The sequence below is a fragment of the Narcine bancroftii genome, chromosome 3 (genome assembly GCF_036971445.1).
Source record: "Narcine bancroftii isolate sNarBan1 chromosome 3, sNarBan1.hap1, whole genome shotgun sequence".
Taxonomy (NCBI): Eukaryota; Metazoa; Chordata; class Chondrichthyes; order Torpediniformes; family Narcinidae; genus Narcine; species Narcine bancroftii.
In genome coordinates this window covers 347,434,029-347,456,297 of record NC_091471.1, presented here as the reverse complement: position 1 = coordinate 347,456,297, position 22,269 = coordinate 347,434,029, and the positions used below count along the sequence as shown (strand labels likewise).

The window sequence follows — 22,269 nt, the reverse complement described above, 5'->3', positions numbered from 1 at the left end:
CATTTTTTCCATATAAAATACAAAATATAAAAAAACCCAAATAAATATTATTTTCTTTCATTTCACGCACGCACACAAAAACCAAGAGATTTCTCGAAGTCCAGATTTTTGACATCCCGATTTCTGTATTTCTACTGTACCAAGAAAAGTACCATTTGCCAGCTAATCCTTGTGAGAAAAAGAGTAAAAGGAAAAAATGGAGATAAAGAACATGGATTTTTAAAAAAAACTGCAGATCCTGCAAATTTGGAATGAAAACAGAAAATGCTGGAAAAATGTAATTAGAACCATAGAATATTCTTCTTTGGCTTGGCTTCGCGGACGAAGATTTATGGAGGGGGTAAAAAGTCCACGTCAGCTGCAGGCTCGTTTGTGGCTGACAAGTCTGATGCGGGACAGGCAGACATGGTTGCAGCGGTTGCAAGGGAAAATTGGTTGGTTGGGGTTGGGTGTTGGGTTTTTCCTCCTTTGTCTTTTGTCAGTTAGGTGGGCTCTGCGGTCTTCTTCAAAGGAGGTTGCTGTCCGCCGAACTGTGAGGCGCCAAGATGGACGGTTTGAGGCGATATCAGCCCACTGGCGGTGGTCAATGTGGCAGGCACCAAGAGATTTCTTTAGGCAGTCCTTGTACCTCTTCTTTGGTGCACTTCGGTCGTGGTGGCCAGTGGAGAGCTCGCCATATAACACGATCTTGGGAAGGCGATGGTCCTCCATTCTGGAGACGTGACCTACCCAGCGCAGTTGGATCTTCAGCAGCGTGGATTCGATGCTGTCGGCCTCTGCCATCTCGAGTACTTCGATGTTAGGGATGAAGTCGCTCCAATGAATGTTGAGGATGGAGCAGAGACAACGCTGGTGGAAGCGTTCTAGGAGCCGTAGGTGATGCCGGTAGAGGACCCATGATTCGGAGCTGAACAGAAGTGTGGGTATGACAACGGCTCTGTACACGCTAATCTTTGTGAGGTTTTTCAGTAGAAAACAGGCCATTTGACCCTTCCAGTCTGTGCTGACCAATAAAACTAGCTAGTCCCACTGACCTGCTCTCCTATCCATGTATTTATCCAATTTATTTTTAAAATTCAAGATTGAATCTGCATTCCCTACATCAGATGGCAGCTCGCTGAGTGAAAAATTTTCCCCAAATGTTCCCCTTATACCTCTCTCCTTTCAGCCTAAAGCTATGACCTCTCATATTTATTTCCCCCAATCTAACCTCATAATCTAATAAATCTCTATCAAGTCTCCCCTCATTCTTCTTCGTTCCAAGGAGTATAGTTCTAACTTATTAATCTTTCCCAGTAACTAAACTTCTGAAGACCCAGCAACATCTGAGTAAATCTTCTCTGCATGTTTTCTATCTTATTGATATCTTTCTTGCTGCTGGGTGACCAGACTGCACATAATATTCTAAGTGTGGCCTCTCCAATGACTTGAATAACTTCAACATAACATCCCAACTTCTAAATGATAACTAATATATGATTTAAAATAGTAAATAAAATATAAAAAAATACTTTGATTTATAAAGGCTAAGATGCCAAAAGCTTTTTTTACAACCCTGTCCACAAATGACACCACCTTCATAAAATATTATACATTGTTCCCTAACAATGTATAATATTCTAAGATCTCTTTACTCTTCTGCACACCTCAATGGCCTACCATTTACTGTGTATGTCCTACCCTGATTCGCTCTTCCAAAGTGCAACACCTCACACTTATTTGCATTAAACTTCATCAGCCATTTACTGGCCCAATTTTCCAGTTGGTACAGATCCCTCTGCAAGCTTTGAAAATATTCTTCACTGTCCACAACATCTCCGATCTTTGTGTCATCAGTAAACTTGCTGATCCAATTCACCACGTTGTCATCCAGGTCATTTATATAGATAACAAACAATAATGGTCCCAACACAGATCTCTGAGGCACACCACTCGACACAGACTTCCAGTCTGGGAAGTAACCATCCATCACCACTCTCTGTTTTCTTCCACCAAGCCAATTTTGAATCCAGTTTGCAACTCTCTGTGTATACCTAGTGTCCTCACCTTCTGAACCAACCTCTCACATGGAAGGCCATTCAACCCTTCCAGTCAAAAGCCTTACTAAAGTCCATATAACCAACATCCTCAGCCTTTCCCTCATCAACCTTCTTGGTAACTTCCTCAAAAAAACTCTACAAGATCTGTTAAACATGGCACCCTTGCACAAATCCATGCTGACTGTCCTTAATTTACATACTACAGATGTCAGGCTCACTGGCCTATAATTGCCTGGATTACTTTTAGAGCCCTTCTTAAACAGCAGGACAACATGCGTAACTCTCAAAACCTCCGGCACCTCCCCCGTAACTAAGGAGATTTTGAATATATCTGCCAGGGGCCCTGCAATTTCAGCCCTTGTCTCCCTCAGGGCATTGGGAAATATCATATCTGGTCCAGGGGATGTGTCTACCTTTATTCATTACAAGGCAGCAAGCACCTCCTTCTCCTTAAACTCCATATGCTCCATGACACTTCTATTTGCTTCCCTTCCATCCTTATTCACCATGCCAGTTTTCTGCGTAAATATCGATGCAAAAAAAAATTGTTCAACATCTCCCACATTTCGCGAGGCTTCATGCATAGTTGAGCACTCTGATTTTCGAGGGGTCCAATTTTGACCCTTACTATTCTTTTACTTTTAATATATGTAGAAATGCTTTGGATTTACCTTCACATTATCTGCCAAACCACCCCTGTGTCTACTTTTGGCTTCCTTATTTCCTTCTTAAGTATTCCCTTATATTTTCTATTCTCTGCAAGTAGCTAATTTCCTCCTTGTTGCTTATAATGAATATATAACCCCCTCCTTTTCTTAACCAGCTCTCCAATATCCCTTGGAAACCAAGGTTCCCTTTGTCTGTTAACTTTGCCCTAATTCCTGGTAAGAACATGCAATCTCTGCACTCTCAAAATGTCATCCTTGAAAAGGCTTTCAACCAGCTGGATGCATCCTTGTCCAAAAATAACTTATTCCAATTGACTCTTCTAAGATCCTTCCTCATTTCCTCAAAATTGGCCTTTTTCCAACTTGAGGACCAGACCTCTCCTTCTCCATAATTAACTTGAAACTAATGATATTATGGTCACTGGACCCAAAATTCTCACCTACGCATTATTTCTACCACCTGACCAGCCTGGTTCTCCAAAAGAAGATCAAGTATTGCATCTTCTCTTGTTGGTACCTCAACATATTGATGTAGAAAACCTGCCTGTACACATTTGACAAACTGCAACCCATCCAGTCCTTTTATCACATGAGAATCTCGGTCTATGTGCAGAAAGTTAAAATGGTCAGGCAGCAATTTTTATAGAGGTAGATCACTGTAACAGGCCCTTCTATACTATGAGCCTGTGCTGTCCAAATAGACCCGTGTGCCCAACTAACATACTAACACGTATGTCTTTGGAGCATGGGTGGAAAATAGAGCTCTCGGAGGAAACCCATATGGTCATGGGAAGAATGTATAAACTCCTTACAGACAGCACAGGATTTGAACCTGGGTTGCTGGCATTGTAATAGGATTGCGCTAGCCACTAACTAACGTGTTCCTCGTGGAAAGAGAAATAACCTTTCAGGTCTCAGAGTGTTCATCAGAAATGGGAAGGAAGGACAAATTTGCCTCTTAATAGCAGAGAAGGTGGACAGGATTACAGATGGAACAAAAGAAATTTCTCTCTTTGGGTGAAATAGTGGGGGAAGTTGAGATAAGATTATGCTTTCTTGTACAATTGGTTGCTCGTTTAATGAGATTCTAGTTTTCATGTTCCCCATTCGGTAACTGGAGGAACTGTGCCACATTGGCGAAATGCAAGCTATGAAAAGAGAGGGCCTGAGGAATAAGTGGGAAAATGAAAGAGTGACATCAGTTAAAAGCAAATTAAGAACCACAAAGATTTTTTTTAAAAACTATCAGTGGTTTTTTTTGACACAATACTTAAGGGAGCGAGGAAGAAATAATGTGGGACTAAAAAAGAAATACAAATGCTGAATGGAACACTATCTTTGAATGGTTGTAACTATTGCCAGAGTACTATCTTCTGAGTTGCTAACAAACATCGATTTATCTGATGGATTTCCTTGCTACCATTTAAATGTAATGTGTTATCTGTAGGAGGCTTCCAAGCCAGAGAATTGTCCAGCTGAAGAACTACCAGAGAAACTTCCCATCATGGGTGACCTGATCCTCTATTATTGTCGAAATGCTACTCGCTCAGTGTTAATACAGCTTTACCAAGCAGAGGTAAATCTATCATCTGCAATTGTTGCGGCAAGGTCAATTTTGTCTTTTAAGAAAATGTTGGATAGGTGCATGGATGTGAGGGGATTGGAGGATGATGGGCTGGGTGCAGGTAAGTAGGACTAGAGGAGATCACTTAAATTGGTACGGACTAGAGGGGCCGAGATGGACTGTTACTGTACTGTAATTGTTATATGGTTATATGGTTGATTGTCACATTTGCACTGTTTGACTGACAAAATGAAGTGAAATCAGGGATGAAAGTCTGACCATACCAACATTATATTTGTTAATGGAAGCCCTGTCCACAACCTCTCAATTAATTTATTTTGAGTGTTATTTTATATATATATATATATATGTATGTCAAAATAGTTTTGGGATTATATTTTGTTTGTGTTAAATTAAATTTACATTTTTGACAAACAGCACAGTAACAGGCCATTTCAGCCCATGTCCATGCTGCCCAATTTACACTCAATTAACCTACACCCCCAGTACGTTTTGAATGGTGGGAGGAAACCAGAGCTCCCGGGGAAAACCCACACACAACACGGAGAGAATGTACAAACTCCTTACAGACAGCACGGGATTCGAACCTCGATCATTGGTGCTATAAAGGCGTTGCACTAACCGCTATGCCATTACTTTTGGGAAATATTCATGTTTTTATGTGATGTAAAATTATTTTTTCCCATGATTTCTTTTTTATCTTGGATTTTCCTCAAGTAATCAGATAAAATGACCTCTTTTGTGTTTCTTGAAATACTTGCCTGATATGAAGGGTGAGTGTCCAAAGTGGTCCTCTGTTTCACTAATCAAGAGACATACTTGTGGAATAAAATTAATAATGGGGCGTTATGTGAAGAATATAGAAACTGAATGATCACCCATAAGTTACACATTAGAATCTTGCCAAATCTCCCCAATCAAGCCTGTGTGTGAGAATAAGCAGTTGCTCCTTCATGCCCTCTGTGAAATAACTAGGCAGCTTTGTGAGCTACCAATCCAAGATCCATTACTTACCCAAATGCCAAAAATATCAGGGCAGGAGACCAGGTAGGTGTTCTTTGATTCCAATGTGAATATGTAGAGCAGAGCCTTGAACATCTCAATGTATAATCCATTGGCTTAATGGAGCCCTAAATCAAAGGATCACCAGGGACCAAGGTGAATGCTGACAATTCAAGTGAGAACTGAGACTGTGCTGCATTGGTGCTGACCTGAGATATTAAATTGAGCCCACACTTGAGTGGACATAATATATTCCATGGCAATATTCATAGTAGGTCAGAAAGTTCCCCAAGACTTAATATTTACTTCTCAAAATCCCAATTATTATTTTTATTGCACAAGTAAATCTCTTGATGTCCAAAGTAACTTGTCTTCCCCCCCCCCCACCTCCAAACTGAATACTGCAGACACTGAACAGATCTAAAAACTAATGGCATCACTTCCTTTTTCACTTGTTTGACATTGAGCTCTGCAGATAAATGAATTCATAGCAAATGCAACTTCCCCATTTCAAAAATCATAAAATGACTAAATCACTTTATTTTAGCTTATGAAAGTCTGAAAAGCTTTGATACAGCAGGTCTTTATTTCCTGCACAAATTAAGTAGCCATTCAAACCATTGATGTGGTTACTTGATTTAAGATATACATTGCACCTAGGATAAGTTGTTCAGTCCATTTCCAGACAACGTTGGTACTCTTTGAATTTTTACAGACAAACCACAGAAAGCTGCATTTCCAAGAGTCAAATATGAACATAATTAGGATGAACTGCATCTTCTTTTGACAGCTAACTCTGGCTGGAGGCGAAAAGAGATCGGAGGTCTTTGTCTATTCTCTTGAGCTTGGACAATCTGCTGCTACAAGAGCAATTAAAGCTTCAGGTGTTCTTTATTTTTCATGAATTTTAAAGATTTGTCTCTTGTTGTTTATAATTTGTTTTATATAAACATAAATTCTTCAACAGATACATGGTTGAATAGCTGGAAATGTCTAATTGGGATTAAGCCTGGTTCATTCAGTTGAAATATGGTTTGCCTATGATCCAAAGGGAAAAGTTTATGTGGTGTTGAAACAGATCTGTAAGGCAGCTGGGTAGGAAATGATGAGATAATACCACATATTTATCTCATGGGTGTAGGTCCCTGCATTGATTCAATTAGAGAAACTTCCTGAATGTTGAAATACTGGCCTACAGTGGATGAAAGAAATAACATGAGGAGTTCTGTACACTGAACATACTTATATGAACTGTATTGTTACAAACATCTGAAAAACGGCACCCAATTGTTTTGATAGGATTTACTGGCTCCTGTATTTAAATTTATTCTTGTTTATTCCCAAATAATATAGGTCCAGGTTGTAAAAGGCTTGGAATTGATGGTGACAGAGAAGCAGTGCCGTTAGCACTGCAGATTACCTACTGCAAGGTATGCTGCATTAGATACTCTAAAGTTAGAATACCTGGAAAATACTGCCTGAAATGCCAGAATTTCAATAATTTGATTGAGAAACAATTTACATGACTAACTCAGGAGTAGGGTATGATGTCAAATTGGAAAAATAGGCGCACAACATCAAAGGTTGGTGGAAGACTGAAAGATACAGGACATTTTAGAAACCAGCAAAGGATGACTAAATAGAGGGATTGATATTAGTCCATAAACTAAAAAGAAACGTGATCAGAGATACCAGGCACTTCTAGAAGTATATAAAAAGGACGAAGGCACAACAATTTAATATTGGACCCCAGGATAATGATACTAGGGAAGTAATAATAGGAAATAAGTAAATGGAATAGACTTTGAACAAATATTTGCATCTGTGTTCGCAGTAGAAAGCACTAAAAAGCAATCAAATAATAACAGAAAATCAGAGGGTCGAGAAGGAGGAGAGCATTTAAAACAATTACCCTTCTATGGAAAAGTACACGGGACTGATGATTGTCAAGAACCATGGATCAACTGGTCTACATTCTCTGGCCTTCAAGGAAATGATTTGTAATATTCCACAAACGCCGAATTTCTGAAAAGATCACAGCAGATTGTGAGATATAGGAGCTCCAATGAAAAGAGAGGAAAAGAAAATAGGATGCCATTGGCCAATACGATTGAGAAGCTGCTGGGATCTATATCACAGAAATAGTAGCAGGGCATGTTGTGAGAAGCTGTTGATTCATAAGTGAGTCTACACACCCTTGGAGCTTAGATGAATGAGAGGTGATATTTACCTGAGTAGACTTGATGGGACAAATGCTAAGAAGATGTCTCCACTCATGCAAGAGTCTTGAACAAAGGACCACAATTTAATTTCTCCTCTTTGAAATTCTCCAGTCGAGAGAGCTGGCTGACATTAATTAGATCTTAGGTCAAGGCATATTTTGGATTATCGAACAGTCAAGAGCCCATATGAATAAGCAGAAAGTTAAAATTAATCTGATGAGTGGATTCCCTGGATGGTGGAGGAATGTTGGGGAGGCCATACAACCATCTCCTGTACTAATTCTTCAAACCTAAGTAATTATGTTATCAGCAATGTTGTTAGTGTGCATCAGGAAAATAATTTTAATTGCTAATTTCATCTGGCATTAATATTATGTTATTGATTTCTTAAAACAATGGTAAAAGTATAAAAGTCATATCAATGATTTTGTGAACACGATAATTGTTTTGGAAAAAATGTTCCAGAGTTCAAACAAATGGACAGGAAGAGATAGTGGTCACTGAAAGTTGGTTCATGGTAGCAATTCAGACCTTTGGGATGAACAGCCATTGAAATTGGAAATTGGAACTTAGTGTAGTAGCTTAGTGTAGATTTACGGAACAGACTTGATGGGCCTAATGGCCTGCTTCTGTTCCTTTGACTTGTGATCTTGTGAAATTACTGATCCAGGTCTTGCACAGTTGAATGATGGGATGGCAGAGGTGCAGGTCAAGGAAAAATTGCATTTTTTTCAATAAAAATCTCGTGATACTTGTGAATTTAATCTGGAACACAATTTAAATGTGAAATTATATTTTGGGCTGTATTTCTCTCAAGGGAGGAACTGGTTTCAAGGTTTAATTGTTCCCATTTTCATGCAATCCATTTTGTAATGAGCTTGTGCTTACAATGCAGGCTCCTGTTCACTGTAAAGCAAACAGTCTGAACAGCTGAAGAATGCTGACAGAGGCAATGAAGGCTACAAATATTGGTTTAAATACAGAGTGACATTTAAATGTAAAATCATACCAGAGTGCTAAAATGCTCTCACTACCCTGAAAATCATAGGTTATAGCTGAAAAGGATGACTAATGCTGATGCTCTAAAAGGAAAGTTGGAATACAAGTCATATTTTGGTTTAAAAGAATAATCTCTGAAAATCTGCTCTCCTCTTGGAGGGTGGAGCAACAAATGACAGGCAACTGTAGCTTCAACTGAATTAGAAGGTTGAGGTTTCAAGGATGCTACTGTACTTGGAAACTGGAACACTTAAGCAGAAAGAATGTACAACACATGCTCAGCAGGTCAGTCAAATCCATGAAAAGGAGAATGAGAGCCAGTGCTTCAGACTGATGACATTTCATCCGAATTGGGAAAAGTTTGCAATCATGTTAGCGAACATGCTTTAAATTGCAGAGAAATGTGGAGGCAATGATTATAACAGTTTGGAGTTCATAATAGATTAAATGACTTAGACGATTTTGAAACCAACTGAGAAAGAACAGTGTTGACTTACTAATTATGACTGGACTACCTGGTGGTGATGTACATCAGAGGAGTGAATAGAAAGAATATTTTGGGACAGAAGAAGAAAAAGTTGGGATTATGACCAATTGCAGTTGCTGGAAATTTGAAATACAAGAAAATGTCAGAAACACCCAGCAATTCAGGCAGCCTGTGTGGAGGGAGATTAAAATGGACTTAACATTCAACGTTGATGATATTTCTGGTTCACTTACAGAGTGGCTCAGCCCGCCATAGAGGTTCAATTATCTGAAAAGATTTAACTTCCCATTGATCTTATCTAACCTGTTGTATATTCTAAACCTTTTCTGTGCTTATTTTAGGTTTCCAGCAACTGTTTAATTATGATTTTCACATAACATAAATGCTTCTTTAAAACATTAACTCTAAAAATGACATAAATTGGATAAAATATATAATGGCAATGTGACGCCCATCTCACTTTCTAGTAGTTTATAATCAATATTTCTCTTCCACTAGGCAACAGTCAGCAGAAGAAACCACTGGAACAATGTGGAAAAAAACTGCACATCTGTAAATCTATACAAGGCTTGTAAGAATTACGATGAGTTAGGTAATAACTTTAATTGTAACCACGTTACTTTCTTGAAATAAAATAAATCATGACCTGAGGTAACTTTTTCCTGCTTCAGGAAAATATTAAAGTTAATATTAATTGCCTTTAAATCCCTTGATCATGAAATTTGATGCATTCCATCCTAAAACATTTCCTGGAGGTTTAATTAGTACAAATGCTATTATCTGTCACTCAACCACATACACAAGTTAACATTATTTTAAACAAAATTCTATATCTTACAACTTAATTTTATCTGATATATCTTCTAAAATAAATACTTATTTTCCTTAGAATTCAATACAGAATATCTTCATCTTTCCATGACTGAGGTGGTAAAGCGACAGAATTCCAAATCCAGAAAAAGTTATAATCAGGTAAGCACAGGCTTGTTGTGATGCCCAAATACTCAAGAAGAAACGAGGGCTTATCCCCTGCATTGGGTAATTAAAGAAATGAAAAACATACAATTCAAAGATGCTCTTAATCAGTCACTGACCATCATCGTTATGGGTGTAATTTTTGAACTTTGTGCTTCTGCTGAGGTATAATGTTTGCTGAGAACAAAACATGAAAAGCACGTTCAATGCATGGTCCACAGTGCACATGGCACAAAGGTATACGGATTGAAATTGTTTAAATTCTTGCCCTAATGAGATAAATGTAATCTTTATTTAATGAACAGTAAATGATATTTGCAAATTTAACCAAAATAAAAATGCAAATTTAATTGTTTCATGTTATTGACAACAACTAGCCTGCAGTGCTGTGGTTTTAATTGCATTCGTCCTTTAAAGATGAACCAGGTATACACAAAATGGCATGGCCCGGATTGATCAGAACCACCCAGAGAAAACTGAAAAGGGGCAGCTCCATCATTTAACTTTTAACAATGGAACATAGCTGATTTATATTTTTAAAAGTTCTAACTATAAGCTTACTGATCCTCCCAGGTAAATTATATTATTGGAAAATATTAAAATGCCAGGGAACCACCAGAATGTAAATACTCTACAGTACTTTTGTTTCAATAGACTGCTGTCCCAATTACATGAGTGCAAATCCCAACGTTTTGCTGACTGCAAGGCTTCTCTGTGAATGTGTTTCTGCGTGGAACAAGACATTTTCAAGCAATCTGCCAAATAGGACTCAGAGATGAAAAAATGCTTTCGTTCTAATCTATAAGGTCATCTTTCTCTAATCCACTCATTCTCCTCCATTCCTAATAATGTTAACACAATCGCAGAGCCTACGCAGAGCCAATCAATAGCCTACGTCATCCTGCTGCACAGGTGCCTTTATCCATACATTCTGCTTGCCAATAATCACCATGGGCTTATCTGATAGGTGAAGCTCTCAGGACTGCATGGAATTTTAATATTTCCCAATCACCCTATGAGCACTTGCTTGTTTGTCTCGAAGCAGCAGGAAATCCAGCTGATGTTCCCTTCCTAAGTTCAGAAACTTCCTTGAGACTTAATGAACTCAGCACAAACGAGAGAGGTAGAAAAATGTATCCTTTGGCAAATTCAGCCCATAGAGAAAAAAATGTCAACACTGTCCAGTATGATTTATAAATGACCAGAATTAAAGTTTATGCAAGTAAATGTGAGCAATTCTTTTGGAGGAATTAATTAACTGTTAATAGAAACTGCCAAAATGTTTGGCCTGGAAGTCAGCCTGAAGAAAACCGAGGTCCTCCATCAGCCAGCTCCCCACCATGACTACCAGCCCCCCCACATCTCCATCAGGCACACAAAACTCAAAACGGTCAACCAGTTTACCTATCTCGGCTGCACCATTTCATCAGATGCAAGGATCGACAACGAGATAGACCACAGACTCGCCAAGGCAAATAGCGCCTTTGGAAGACTACACAAAAGAGTCTGGAAAAACAACCAACTGAAAAACCTCACAAAGATTAGCGTATACAGAGTCGTTGTCATACCCACACTCCTGTTCGGCTCCAAATCATGGGTCCTCTACCGGCATCACCTACGGCTCCTAGAATGCTTCCACCAGCGTTGTCTCCGCTCCATCCTCAACATTCATTGGAGCGACTTCATCCCTAACATCGAAGTACTCGAGATAGCAGAGGCCGACAGCATCGAATCCACGCTGCTGAAGATCCAACCGCGCTGGGTAGGTCACGTCTCCAGAATGGAGGACCATCGCCTTCCCAAGATCGTGTTATATGGCGAGCTCTCCACTGGCCACCGTGACAGAGGTGCACCAAAGAAGAGGTACAAGGACTGCCTAAAGAAATCTCTTGGTGCCTGCCACATTGACCACCGCCACTGGACTGATATTGCCTCAAACCTTCCATCTTGGCGCCTCACAGTTTGGCGGACAGCAACCTCCTTTGAAGAAGACCGCAGAGCCCACCTCACTGACAAAAGACAAAGGAGGAAAAACCCAACACCCAACCCCAACCCACCAATTTTCCCCTGCAACCACTGCAACCGTGTCTGCCTGTCCCGCATCGGACTTGTCAGCCACAAATGAGCCTGCAGCTGACGTGGACATTACCCCTCCATAAATCTTTGTCCGCGAAGCCAAGCCAAAGAAGAATAGAACGTATGGCAATAAGTACATTTTCCACTGGAAAATGCTGGCATTTATTTAAAATGGATTTCTTCTGTTGTTTCAGCAAATAAATGTAACACAAATCAAGATTGACAAGGTACAGATAGTTGGATTAAATAATACCACATTTGCAGTTTGTCTGGACCAGGATGAAAAAAAGGTTACTCAGAGTGTAACCAGGTGAGAGAATTACTTAATCACTTTCTCTTCTGTTATTTTTGCAAACTTATTTAAATTTTAAAAATGCAGAAACTGTACTCATCTTCTGATGGTTAATTATGACTTTTCAACAAGTATAACCTTTTAATCGTAGTTCAGCTACAGTTTTGTGGGCAACAATGCCCTTTTATATCCCATAAACATAATAAGAGCTAATCAATCCATTTTCTTGGTATTGATTGAAGCCGCCTTGCCTCATATAAGTTCCCATTCTTCCTCGAATGTGTCATGGGATTTTTAAAATGTGTCTGTAAATTGGTTTAGCATTCTGTCGAGAGGATCTCTTCAGCAATGCAATAACCATTTCCGTGCAATAACCATTTCCCCATTTATATTCAGTGAGACTTGCATCTTTAGCCTTCTGACCCAAAGACCAGACTGATGACCACTGAGATGTGACCAAAATCATCCTTCAAGGCTGCATAAATTACTGAGGCAGTTTTTACACTTTATTCCAGAATTTCACCTGATCTTCAGACTTTACATTGTGTTTAACTTAATACACTGCAGTTCTCCACTGATCAAAATCAATAAAATGTTTAGGCGTAGACATGTGAGGTTATTTTTTTGCAGCTTAAAGATTAAATAATAGTGAGAATTGATGAGATCTGCACATATTCAAGATAAATAACTGACACTTGTGAGTAACTCAAAGTGAGAAGCTATAATTATAATTTGGTCACTAATATATACAATAGAATTTAGAAAATGTTATTAAAGAATGTTTTAGTGATCTGATTCTGCAATGCCATAAAGCAATTCATTACATATAAATTGGCATTTATTTAAAAAAAACAAGTACCAGTAGTTAGAACTGACATTTATTTCGGGCACATGAATTTTTCTTCATTCACCTCATTTTGTCCCAAACGGAGAAGGGTTTACTGCGATCATTAAATGTATGATCACAATAAGTACATAGATTTAAAAAAAGGTAAACTAGTTGTTGGCCGGCTATTTTTTCAACATCATGAAAGACCTGAATTTTGAAAGACCTACTGGTCTCTGTTAAATTCAATAAATGCATTGGTACCCTGCATCGGATTGAAACATTAATAAATATATGGACATCTACCCTATCCTGGAAATTTTGTATAACACAATATTTACTTTCTAGTCCTCCAAACATCATGAGATATGTTAATGCGTTGCCACATATGAGCAACTTCAAAACAAGTTAAATGTTGTTGGATGGTCGATTTGTTAAATAGTATTCATTTAAGAGAGCAGTAAAATATGTAGCATATTAATTTGATATACGCCGGGCATCAAGTTGTCCTCCTTTAAATGGGTTGTCTCGAACGTACACTTTTTCCATTTTGGATCCTTCATTGGAAATGAAATGTTATGATTCGTTTTTTGTTTTGCTTAGATGTGAAGTGTCTGTGTGTTATAAACCTGAAGATAGGATGCCCCAGAAACTGAGCAAACACACTTCAATCCAGAAGTGGCAGCGTGCATCAGAGTCCTATTCGCTTCTTTGTCTTCCAATTGTAACCTTCAGTGGAGCTTTACCGTAGTGATGGCAGATGATGCCTCATTGCCTCTACAGACTGAAGACACTGCTGAAACAATGGACTTGATTTTACATTCTGTTCTTCCACACCAACCATTTATTGCATACAAAATGTATCCATTCTCTTTGGCCTCTACAAAAGGTGTCAAGTGAAATAGAAAGGCACTGCTAATTCAAGTTGAGATCCAGTAGGTGGAAACGGTGCAACACAGGCCATTTAATCGCCACTGCTCGGTGAGAGAGAGAGGGAGAGGAAAATCGTTCCTTGTTGAGTGATGGCTGTCTGTTTTTGCAACTGTTTCAGAAAATGGAACCTGAAGTATCATGGGAAAATCTTGCTTTGCCTAATCTTAAATTCTTGCTGCAAATCAGAGTGATTCTTCCAATTTAGTCTGTAATACTTGGAAGCCAATGGTGGATATAAATCAAAATCAAGTAGAGAAATCTGAAAGGAAATTATGACTTAAATATCATAAGAATGGAAGGGAAAAGTACCAAACTGCTTTTCACAATACACGACAATTTCCATCAACATCCCCTCCGCTGAGGTAAATTCCTGGAACCAATGATACTGGTAGGTGGTTGGTTATTGAGTAAAACAGATTTATCTAAAGATTTATAAAACAGGTTTATTAATATAAGTAAACATGAAGAAATTTATTTTTCTTTGGGGTGAATATCAAAATTGCACATGGTATTCCAGGTGTCGTCGACAATTGTGGCCACTTTTTCTCACTTTTGTTCCCTGCATTAAATGTCAATGAATCGGAGTAGATTCAGAGCAATCACTCTTTCATTGCATTTGTAATATTGTCAGCAAAAACAATAGGCTGACCGTGAGGACCCATTGAATCAAATGATCAAAGAATATAAAGTGGTGAGATATTGCTACAACACATACAGTACATTTAAGACAAATAAAGAAGGGAATGAAATCTAAATGATGAGAACAAATAAGATTCTATACAAAGATAGTGAGATGTAAGGAGCATTAAGTAATCACTAGGCTTCAGTATTTGTCCTGGGCACAGCACATGTTCGTTATGATATTGGAAAGTAATATTAGAATTGATATAATTGCATTTTATAGTATAATATGTGTTATACAGTATTTGATCAAAAATGTACGTCTGGAGACGCAGATAACAAGCATATGGGTATCAAGAGGAAATTCTTATCAATTCTAATGAATTAATCAAATGATGGACAGAAGAAATACATAATGATAGTGTGGTAAATATAACATGAATATTCCCCAAAGGCTTCAAAGTTTGATATAATAGATTGACATGTAGGATCAAGACATCCATATTAGATTTTGGAATTAAAAATTTGTGGATGTGTTGGACATAACAGCAGTAGTGGAATAATAGAAAGTAGTGGGTTGGGAAACCACTGTTACTGAAGAAATAATGATAAATTACAAATTTGCAGACTGGGAATATTAATTATTCAATTATTCATCAGTTAAGGTAAATAAGGAAGTGACGTGTAATTTGGAAAATTAGCACTTGGTTGTGAATCTGAGGAACATAAACAGAAAATCACTCAATGTAGCAATTCTTTTATTAGACCTATGAAAAGCACCAAATTAGTTTGTTTTTGTTTCTCAATGGATATCACATTAGAGATCAAAAAGTTGTGCTATGCATGTATCATACCTGGTTAGATTTCACCTAGAGTATCTATCATACACAGTTCTGGTCGCAACATCACAGAATGAATATGGAGGCACTGGAAAGGATGAATAAAAATATCACAAATATAAGGTTATTATCATGACAGAACAAACATCCTGGTCTCTCTTTACTTGAAAAGAGAAAGATGAAGAGCTGCCTAATAAAGGTCTTTTAAAATTATATAAAATTTTAACAGAGCAAACACGGAGCGTTTCCACTTTACGGAAAAGAACAAAACTAGATCAAATATGAAACACACTGGAAGCTTCTTAAGGCAAAGAATGTTTAGTATGTGAAACTCATTTCCACACAGTGTATTCTAATCAAGAAATGCAGATGTAAGGGGAGGCTTATAGCTTTAAGGTGAGAAAAGGGAAGTTTAAAGATATGTGGGCATTGCCCACCCCCCCCACAGAGTGGTGGGTGCCTGAACTGTGCTGCTGGGGATGGGCAAGGAGGATGAGGGAAGCAGATGTGAGAATCATAATGAAGAGGTATTTACTCAGGCACAGGCAATGGAAGAATATAGATCACATGCAGGCACATCGTGGTCAGCACTGACATTCTGATCTAGAGGGCCTACTCTCAAGCTGCCTGACTCAGTAGGTCAGGCAGCATCCATGGAGTGAAGTGGTCAGTCCATGATTTGGGTCAGAATCCTGTTTTCAGACTTCTTTGAGTACTGCTCTTTGTTCTATGTTCTAATAAGCAAATAGAAGATGGAGGTTAGAGGGGGCATGAATCAAGCGCGCGCGCGCGCACACACGCACGCACGCACGCACAGGCACTCTGTGTTTCAAAATAATCATATTTTTTATATAAGATTTAAACGGTATTGCAAAAATGCACTGTACATATATGGTAACCTATAACCATGTCCTCCTTTTAGAATGGCCACCCTAGCTGGTGCACTCTTTATTCAGAGATAAATCATATGAAGCACATTCGAGACTAATTCCTCGCATTGGCAGCATACAGAGGAATAATTAAAGTAACGTGACAACATCCTGTATGGCCCTTATAAAAGCGATGACGTTATTGCTTTGGTGAGGTGGGAAATTCCTGGAATACTTTTTGCCCTTCTGATTCGAGAATGAAATGTAAAGGCGGAATGATGAGAGCAGGAGCTTAAAATAATGAATCCAACTACTTTCCTCAATAAAGAGCACCTGCTTATATAATGCAAATAATGCTCAATAAACAGCCAAATACCATTAAATTTTCAGCTGGGTTAATACATGGAATTAATTTGAGGTAGACAAACACCCAGAACAAAACCTCTTCATATTGATTTAAAGTCATAATTTAAACAAAGAATACTGCAGGTAATTTGTACTGTACAATCAAAGTCCTGTGAAAGGCATTTTTTATTGAAGACTGGTCTTGGACTTTGTACAATAACAAATTCAGTGAAAGCAAATCTGCAACATATTGAATATTTCTCATTTTCATTTACATCCAAACCATTGGGCTTCTAATTGTGATCTAAATGAACTGAGGATAATTAATACAGGTTCTTGTTTCAAAGATTTAATTTCGGCCACAGATGCTGACATAGATTTAAATATTTGGGGGACTAATGAAGTAGTTATGAGGATTCACCAGCTTTAGCAAGTAAAACTGACCAATATTCTCTCCTAATACATTTCATTTTTACTTTTTTGCATTCCTGCTGTATAAATGTTATTGAGGATGGGTCAAAATGACATCAATATCCTTGCAAACAAAAGTTAATGCTTTGAAATAAGTTACTACCTGTATTGAAACTGGTGCTATACTGAGGAATTGTGTAAACATACATACTGCTTAGCAGCATTATCCTATCATGTAAGAGAAAATCAACTGGTTCCACAATGGAGAGCATTAAAAGGGGTGAGGGTGCAGTAAGAGGGTTAGGGAGAATCAGTGTGGAAAAGGCTCTTTGGTTTAACTCTTCCCTGGCATTCTGGGCTATTCCCATTTACCTGCATTTGGTCCACATCCTTCCAAGCCCTTCCTATCCATATATCTCCCCAAATGTCTTTTGAACATTGCATTTTTACCTGCTTCTATAGCTTTCTCAGGAATCTTGTTCCAGATATGTTCTACCTTCCGTGAAAAAGTTGCCCCTCGAGTCCTCTTAAAATTCTCCTCTCTCATCTCAAACCTCTGCCCTCTAGTTCCAGAATAAGTTACCCTGGGTAAAAAAAGACTGAGAGCAATCACTTAATTGTCTAGTTCGACAATCATACAGTTGGTGGAAGTGGAGCTGAGAGAGCATTAGAGTACGGGTATCAAAGGAAGGGGCAAGGAAGAAAAGGGGAGCAGGTGAGGTTGGAGAGAGGTGGATTTGTGATCAGACAGAATTGAATTAGTTGGAGCATCTGGGGAGGGGAAAGGGAGCCAAGAACTCAGTTGGAGGATCAATTGACATTGGCTGAAAGAGACGAGTGAAAATGAGTTAACATTTTTCAGGAGGGTGATGAACGACACCAATTTCCTTTCTTCAGGTTGAATAAACCTTAAGTCATATAAAAATAAAAAATCCTGTAAGAACCAGAATAATTATTTGAAATCATGAGAGCCGCAATTGAATTTTGGATTAAATTCTATTGTGTAGCACAAAAGATCTTCATGCCCTACAAAATAATCTCTAGCCCAATTTGTTTTATGTCAAGAGAAATGAATTTTAATACATGGGAGAAATTTCTGTGCAGCAACATGGAGAAAGCATACTTTAAATATACAACAAACAAAAAAATCTTCCCTCATTGTTTCTAAAGCTTTGCACCTTCCTCACTTTTTATTCCCCATAAATTTTTAAAAAACTGATTGTATGGGAGTGATGGATGTAAAATTGCACCGCTGTGCATTTTGAATATGAATGTTACTCGAGAAATTATTTTTAAATGTTTTTTATATATATATTGTATTCTTTAGCCTGTAGTATGAAGCTTCCAAAAAGCAGCCACAGCGTTGCTGTGGCCAAGGTGATCGTGGTCCACTGCCAATGCAATCAGAAAGTAGACTGGGGAATAGCTGACCTCTTTTGAATTGACCAAATTAATGTAATGGTTATAAACCAGTGGTCTTATGGTTTCAGTTCCTATCTTCTGAGAGATCATGTAAAATGTGCAATAATAGTATTCCTGCTTGGACTTCTGTTTTCTCCAGAGCTGCTGAGAATGCATTGGCAGTTTATTTTTTTCCCCTCATTGTAGGGCTGTACATAAAATATACAGTGATTCAGATGCATTGTATTGTCTATATGTTAATGAAATGCACACTAAACTGTCGATATTTGTATAATTAAGGTACACTGGATAAAAATACAATTCTGCAGCATTGATTTGATAAAGCTTATTAAAATTTGCCATGTGTTTGATTGCTTTTGTTAAAATAAGATAAAATGAGTCATTAGATTTTAATTTCACAAACACAAGTACAACATACAAACATACTGAGGCTTTTCTTGCTTCAACCAAGTAGGTTCATTAGACACACCAAACTACAATAGTATACATTAAACTACCAAACTATGCCAAGAGAGAGAAAATGATAATATCTGAAATCCGAAATAATCCAAAACTTGTCCGTGGTTCCATAAGGTAATACGAAATATGTAATAGAGTTTAAAAATCCTGATCAGAGAACGGGACGTAGCGGACGCAAGTAGTGCATTATTGAGTGTAGAGTTTTCAATATATATCAGTTACTTATGCATATGTAAATATTTGTATTGTAATGTGAATGCATGTAACTTTACGACTCAATGAGTGATTTTTTAAAATGGTGTTCCAAAATCAAAAAAAATACAAAATCCAAGTCCCATTTTGGATAAGAGGCACTGGATCTGTAATAGGAAAGATCGATAAGTATTGACAGTTGCAGTAATTGCAAGAAAAAAATGTGACATCTCAATGGTGAAAACAAGTATTTTGATAGTCCTGGACTATGATGAGAGTTTAGTTAGTATGTGGAGGTTCTGGAGTCTGATCACCGATGGCAAAAACTGTTCTCGAGCTTTGCGGTTGGAGACTTCGGGCGTCTGTATCTTCTGCACGAAGGTAGCAGCGAGAAGGGCTTATGACCAGGGTGATGGTGTTCTTTGTGATATTGGCTGCCTTCTTGAGTCAGAGTCTCACAAAGTTGGCTTCAATGGATGGGAGCTCAGTGCCCCTAATGTGCCACTCTGTGGCAAGAAATGAGTCAACCAACATTAGGTCAGATTCAACTTCATTTGTCTTTGTGCCAAGTAAAATACAAAGCCAATGAAATACAATTAGAATCCAACCAGGTTAAAAAATCGTGTTATATACAATTAATTACGTCCAAATGAAAACAAGCTTATTCAGTAAGCAAAGCAATTCTAAAAGTATTGACAGTACAACGTGAGTGCAGTACCATTCAGTGCTGTGATTTAAGGTTCAACCAGGTCACAGCCTTGGGGGGAATAAAAGCTTACCTTGAGCAAGGTAAGACTGAAAGCTCCTGTAGCACCTACCAGATGGGAGAAGAGTAAGAAGTCCATAGTTTGGGTGTGATGCCTCCTTGACGATGCTCTTCATCCTGCCCAGACAGCGTTCCTGATAAATGTTCTCAATGATGGGCAATTGGATGCCAATACTCAGCTGGGCAGTTTTCACCACCCGCTGAAGCGCTTTATCGTCCAATATGAGACAATTGCCATACCACACGAGATGCCATGGGTGAGTATGAAACAGCAGTAAAAATCCATCGATGTCCTGGGACAGAGGTGCACTTTCTTCATGCAGAAAATAAAGGCGCTGTGGCATCTTTTTGATCAGGATGGAGGAGTTCAGGGACCAGGTGAGATCATCAGAAATGTGGACACCAAGGAATTAAAGCTTGATACACATTCCACCACAACTCCATTGATGTAAATAGGGACACGAGTGTGGCTTCCAGCACGCTTGAAGTCCACGATGATCTCCTTGGTCTTCTGAGTGTTAAGTGCCAAGTTATTATTGGCACACTACACGACCAGGTGCTGGGCCTCATCTCTATAGGCCATCTCATCAGGCGAACCACTGTGGTGTCATCTCCAAATTTGATTATGGAATTAGAACCATACACAGTGATAGGGGAAGAAGGAATACATGAGAGGGCTCAGCACACAGCCCTGGGACATGCCGGTGTTCAAGGTGAGAATGGAAGATTGCTTAACCTAACAGACTAGGTTAGTCAGAAAGTCCAAGATCCAACTACAGAGGGATGAGCTAATTCCAAGCTGACAAAGTTTAGCGATCAGTTTGGAGGGAATCATCGTATTGAATGCCAAACTAAAGTCAATGAACAGCATTCCGACGTAAGAGTTGGAGCTGCCCAAGTGGGTCAAGGCAGAGTGAAGTGCCGTGGAAATGGCATCCTCAGTCGGTCTGTTGATAGGATAGGCAAATTGATGAGAGTCTAGGAGATAGGCGAACAGGATTCAAATGTGATAAAACCAGTTTCTCAAAGAACTTTGCAATGATGGGGTAAGTGCAACTGGATGGAAGTCATTCAGACTCATGTTGGTGGGACGCTTGGGCACTAGCACGAGGTGGCAATCTTGAAGCTCATGGGAACAACTGCCTGGGACAGGGACAGACTGAAAATATCTGTGAAGACCCTGGCCATCCCTTCCCCAGAAAAGATTCCAATGATTCAAGAATTTAATACCCTGTCTTCTGCACCATCTCTTCAGCCACACACTTGTCTGCACTATCTTCCTGCTCTGATCTTCCCTTGATCGTAGCACTGGGAGATGACCACCTCGGAGATGCTGCACTTCAGCCTCTTTCCTAACTCCCTAAACTTACTTTGCAGGACTTCTACCCCACTTCTGCCTCTGTCATTGGTGCTGATATGTACCATGATCTTAGGCTGCTCACCCACCTCCTTAAGAATATTCTGGACCCGGCCAGAGACATCATGGACCTGAGCACCCGGGAGGCAACACGCTATCCTGGAGTCTCATTTATGGCTGCAGAATGTTCCCTTGCCTATCAAGTCCCCTATGACTATTGCTCTTCCTGTCCGGCTCAGATCCGACCATGGTGCTATTGGACTGGCTGCTGCCTGGCCCAGACAGCAGCAACCCCTCAGCAGTATCTAAAGGGTATAGTTTTTCCTGAGGGGAATTGCCAAGGAAGTTCCCTGCACTGCCTGGCTATTCCCTTTCCCTCTCCTGACTGTCACCCAGCTACCTCCCTCCTGTCTCTTAGGTGTATAGTGTCCCTGTAACTCCTCTCTGTTACCTCCTCAGCATCTCAAATTATCTGGAGTTCATCCAGTTCCAATTCCCTAACACGATTTGCAAGAAGCTGCAGTTAGATGCACTTCTCGTAGATGAAGTCATCAGGAATACTGTTGGCTTCCCTGACTAATACATGTCCCTAAGGAGCATGTCCCTGCCCTGATTCCACACTGACCTATCTATCTGTGGCCTTCTGTATTATTATAAATATGCCCAACATCAGTTTGAGAAACAGATCCATCTCCTGCTCCCATATGTTGTAACGTTCTTCACTCTCATTCACATTCATCAATAATATTTTTGCAAGTTCTGTTCAGTAGCACACCCTGACTTTTTGGGATGCCCTATAACTTTTCCTTTTCAAAACTTTTGCATTCCTTTGTTTTCTATTTCTTTCTTGCCCTCATTGTTATCTACTTCATATCTGAATAACT

The 22,269-nt window shown here is 39.0% G+C and overlaps 1 protein-coding gene across 4 annotated transcripts in view; it reads left to right on the top strand.

Moving 5' to 3' along the window:
• Positions 1-18,948, top strand: part of pik3r5 (phosphoinositide-3-kinase, regulatory subunit 5) — a 90,689-nt gene extending 71,741 nt beyond the window's left edge. For 3 of the 4 annotated variants that reach the window (XM_069929588.1, XM_069929589.1, XM_069929590.1), the window contains 7 exons: positions 4,155-4,283; positions 6,085-6,178; positions 6,648-6,724; positions 9,501-9,594; positions 9,892-9,974; positions 12,248-12,363; positions 13,775-18,948. In XM_069929588.1, the coding sequence (XP_069785689.1) occupies positions 4,155-4,283; positions 6,085-6,178; positions 6,648-6,724; positions 9,501-9,594; positions 9,892-9,974; positions 12,248-12,363; positions 13,775-13,922 (741 nt within the window). In that variant the 3' untranslated portion in view covers positions 13,923-18,948. The remainder of the gene's footprint in view (positions 1-4,154; positions 4,284-6,084; positions 6,179-6,647; positions 6,725-9,500; positions 9,595-9,891; positions 9,975-12,247; positions 12,364-13,774) is intronic. The other variant, XR_011354803.1, reaches the window with a different exon arrangement.
• Positions 18,949-22,269: the final 3,321 nt, after the last annotated feature.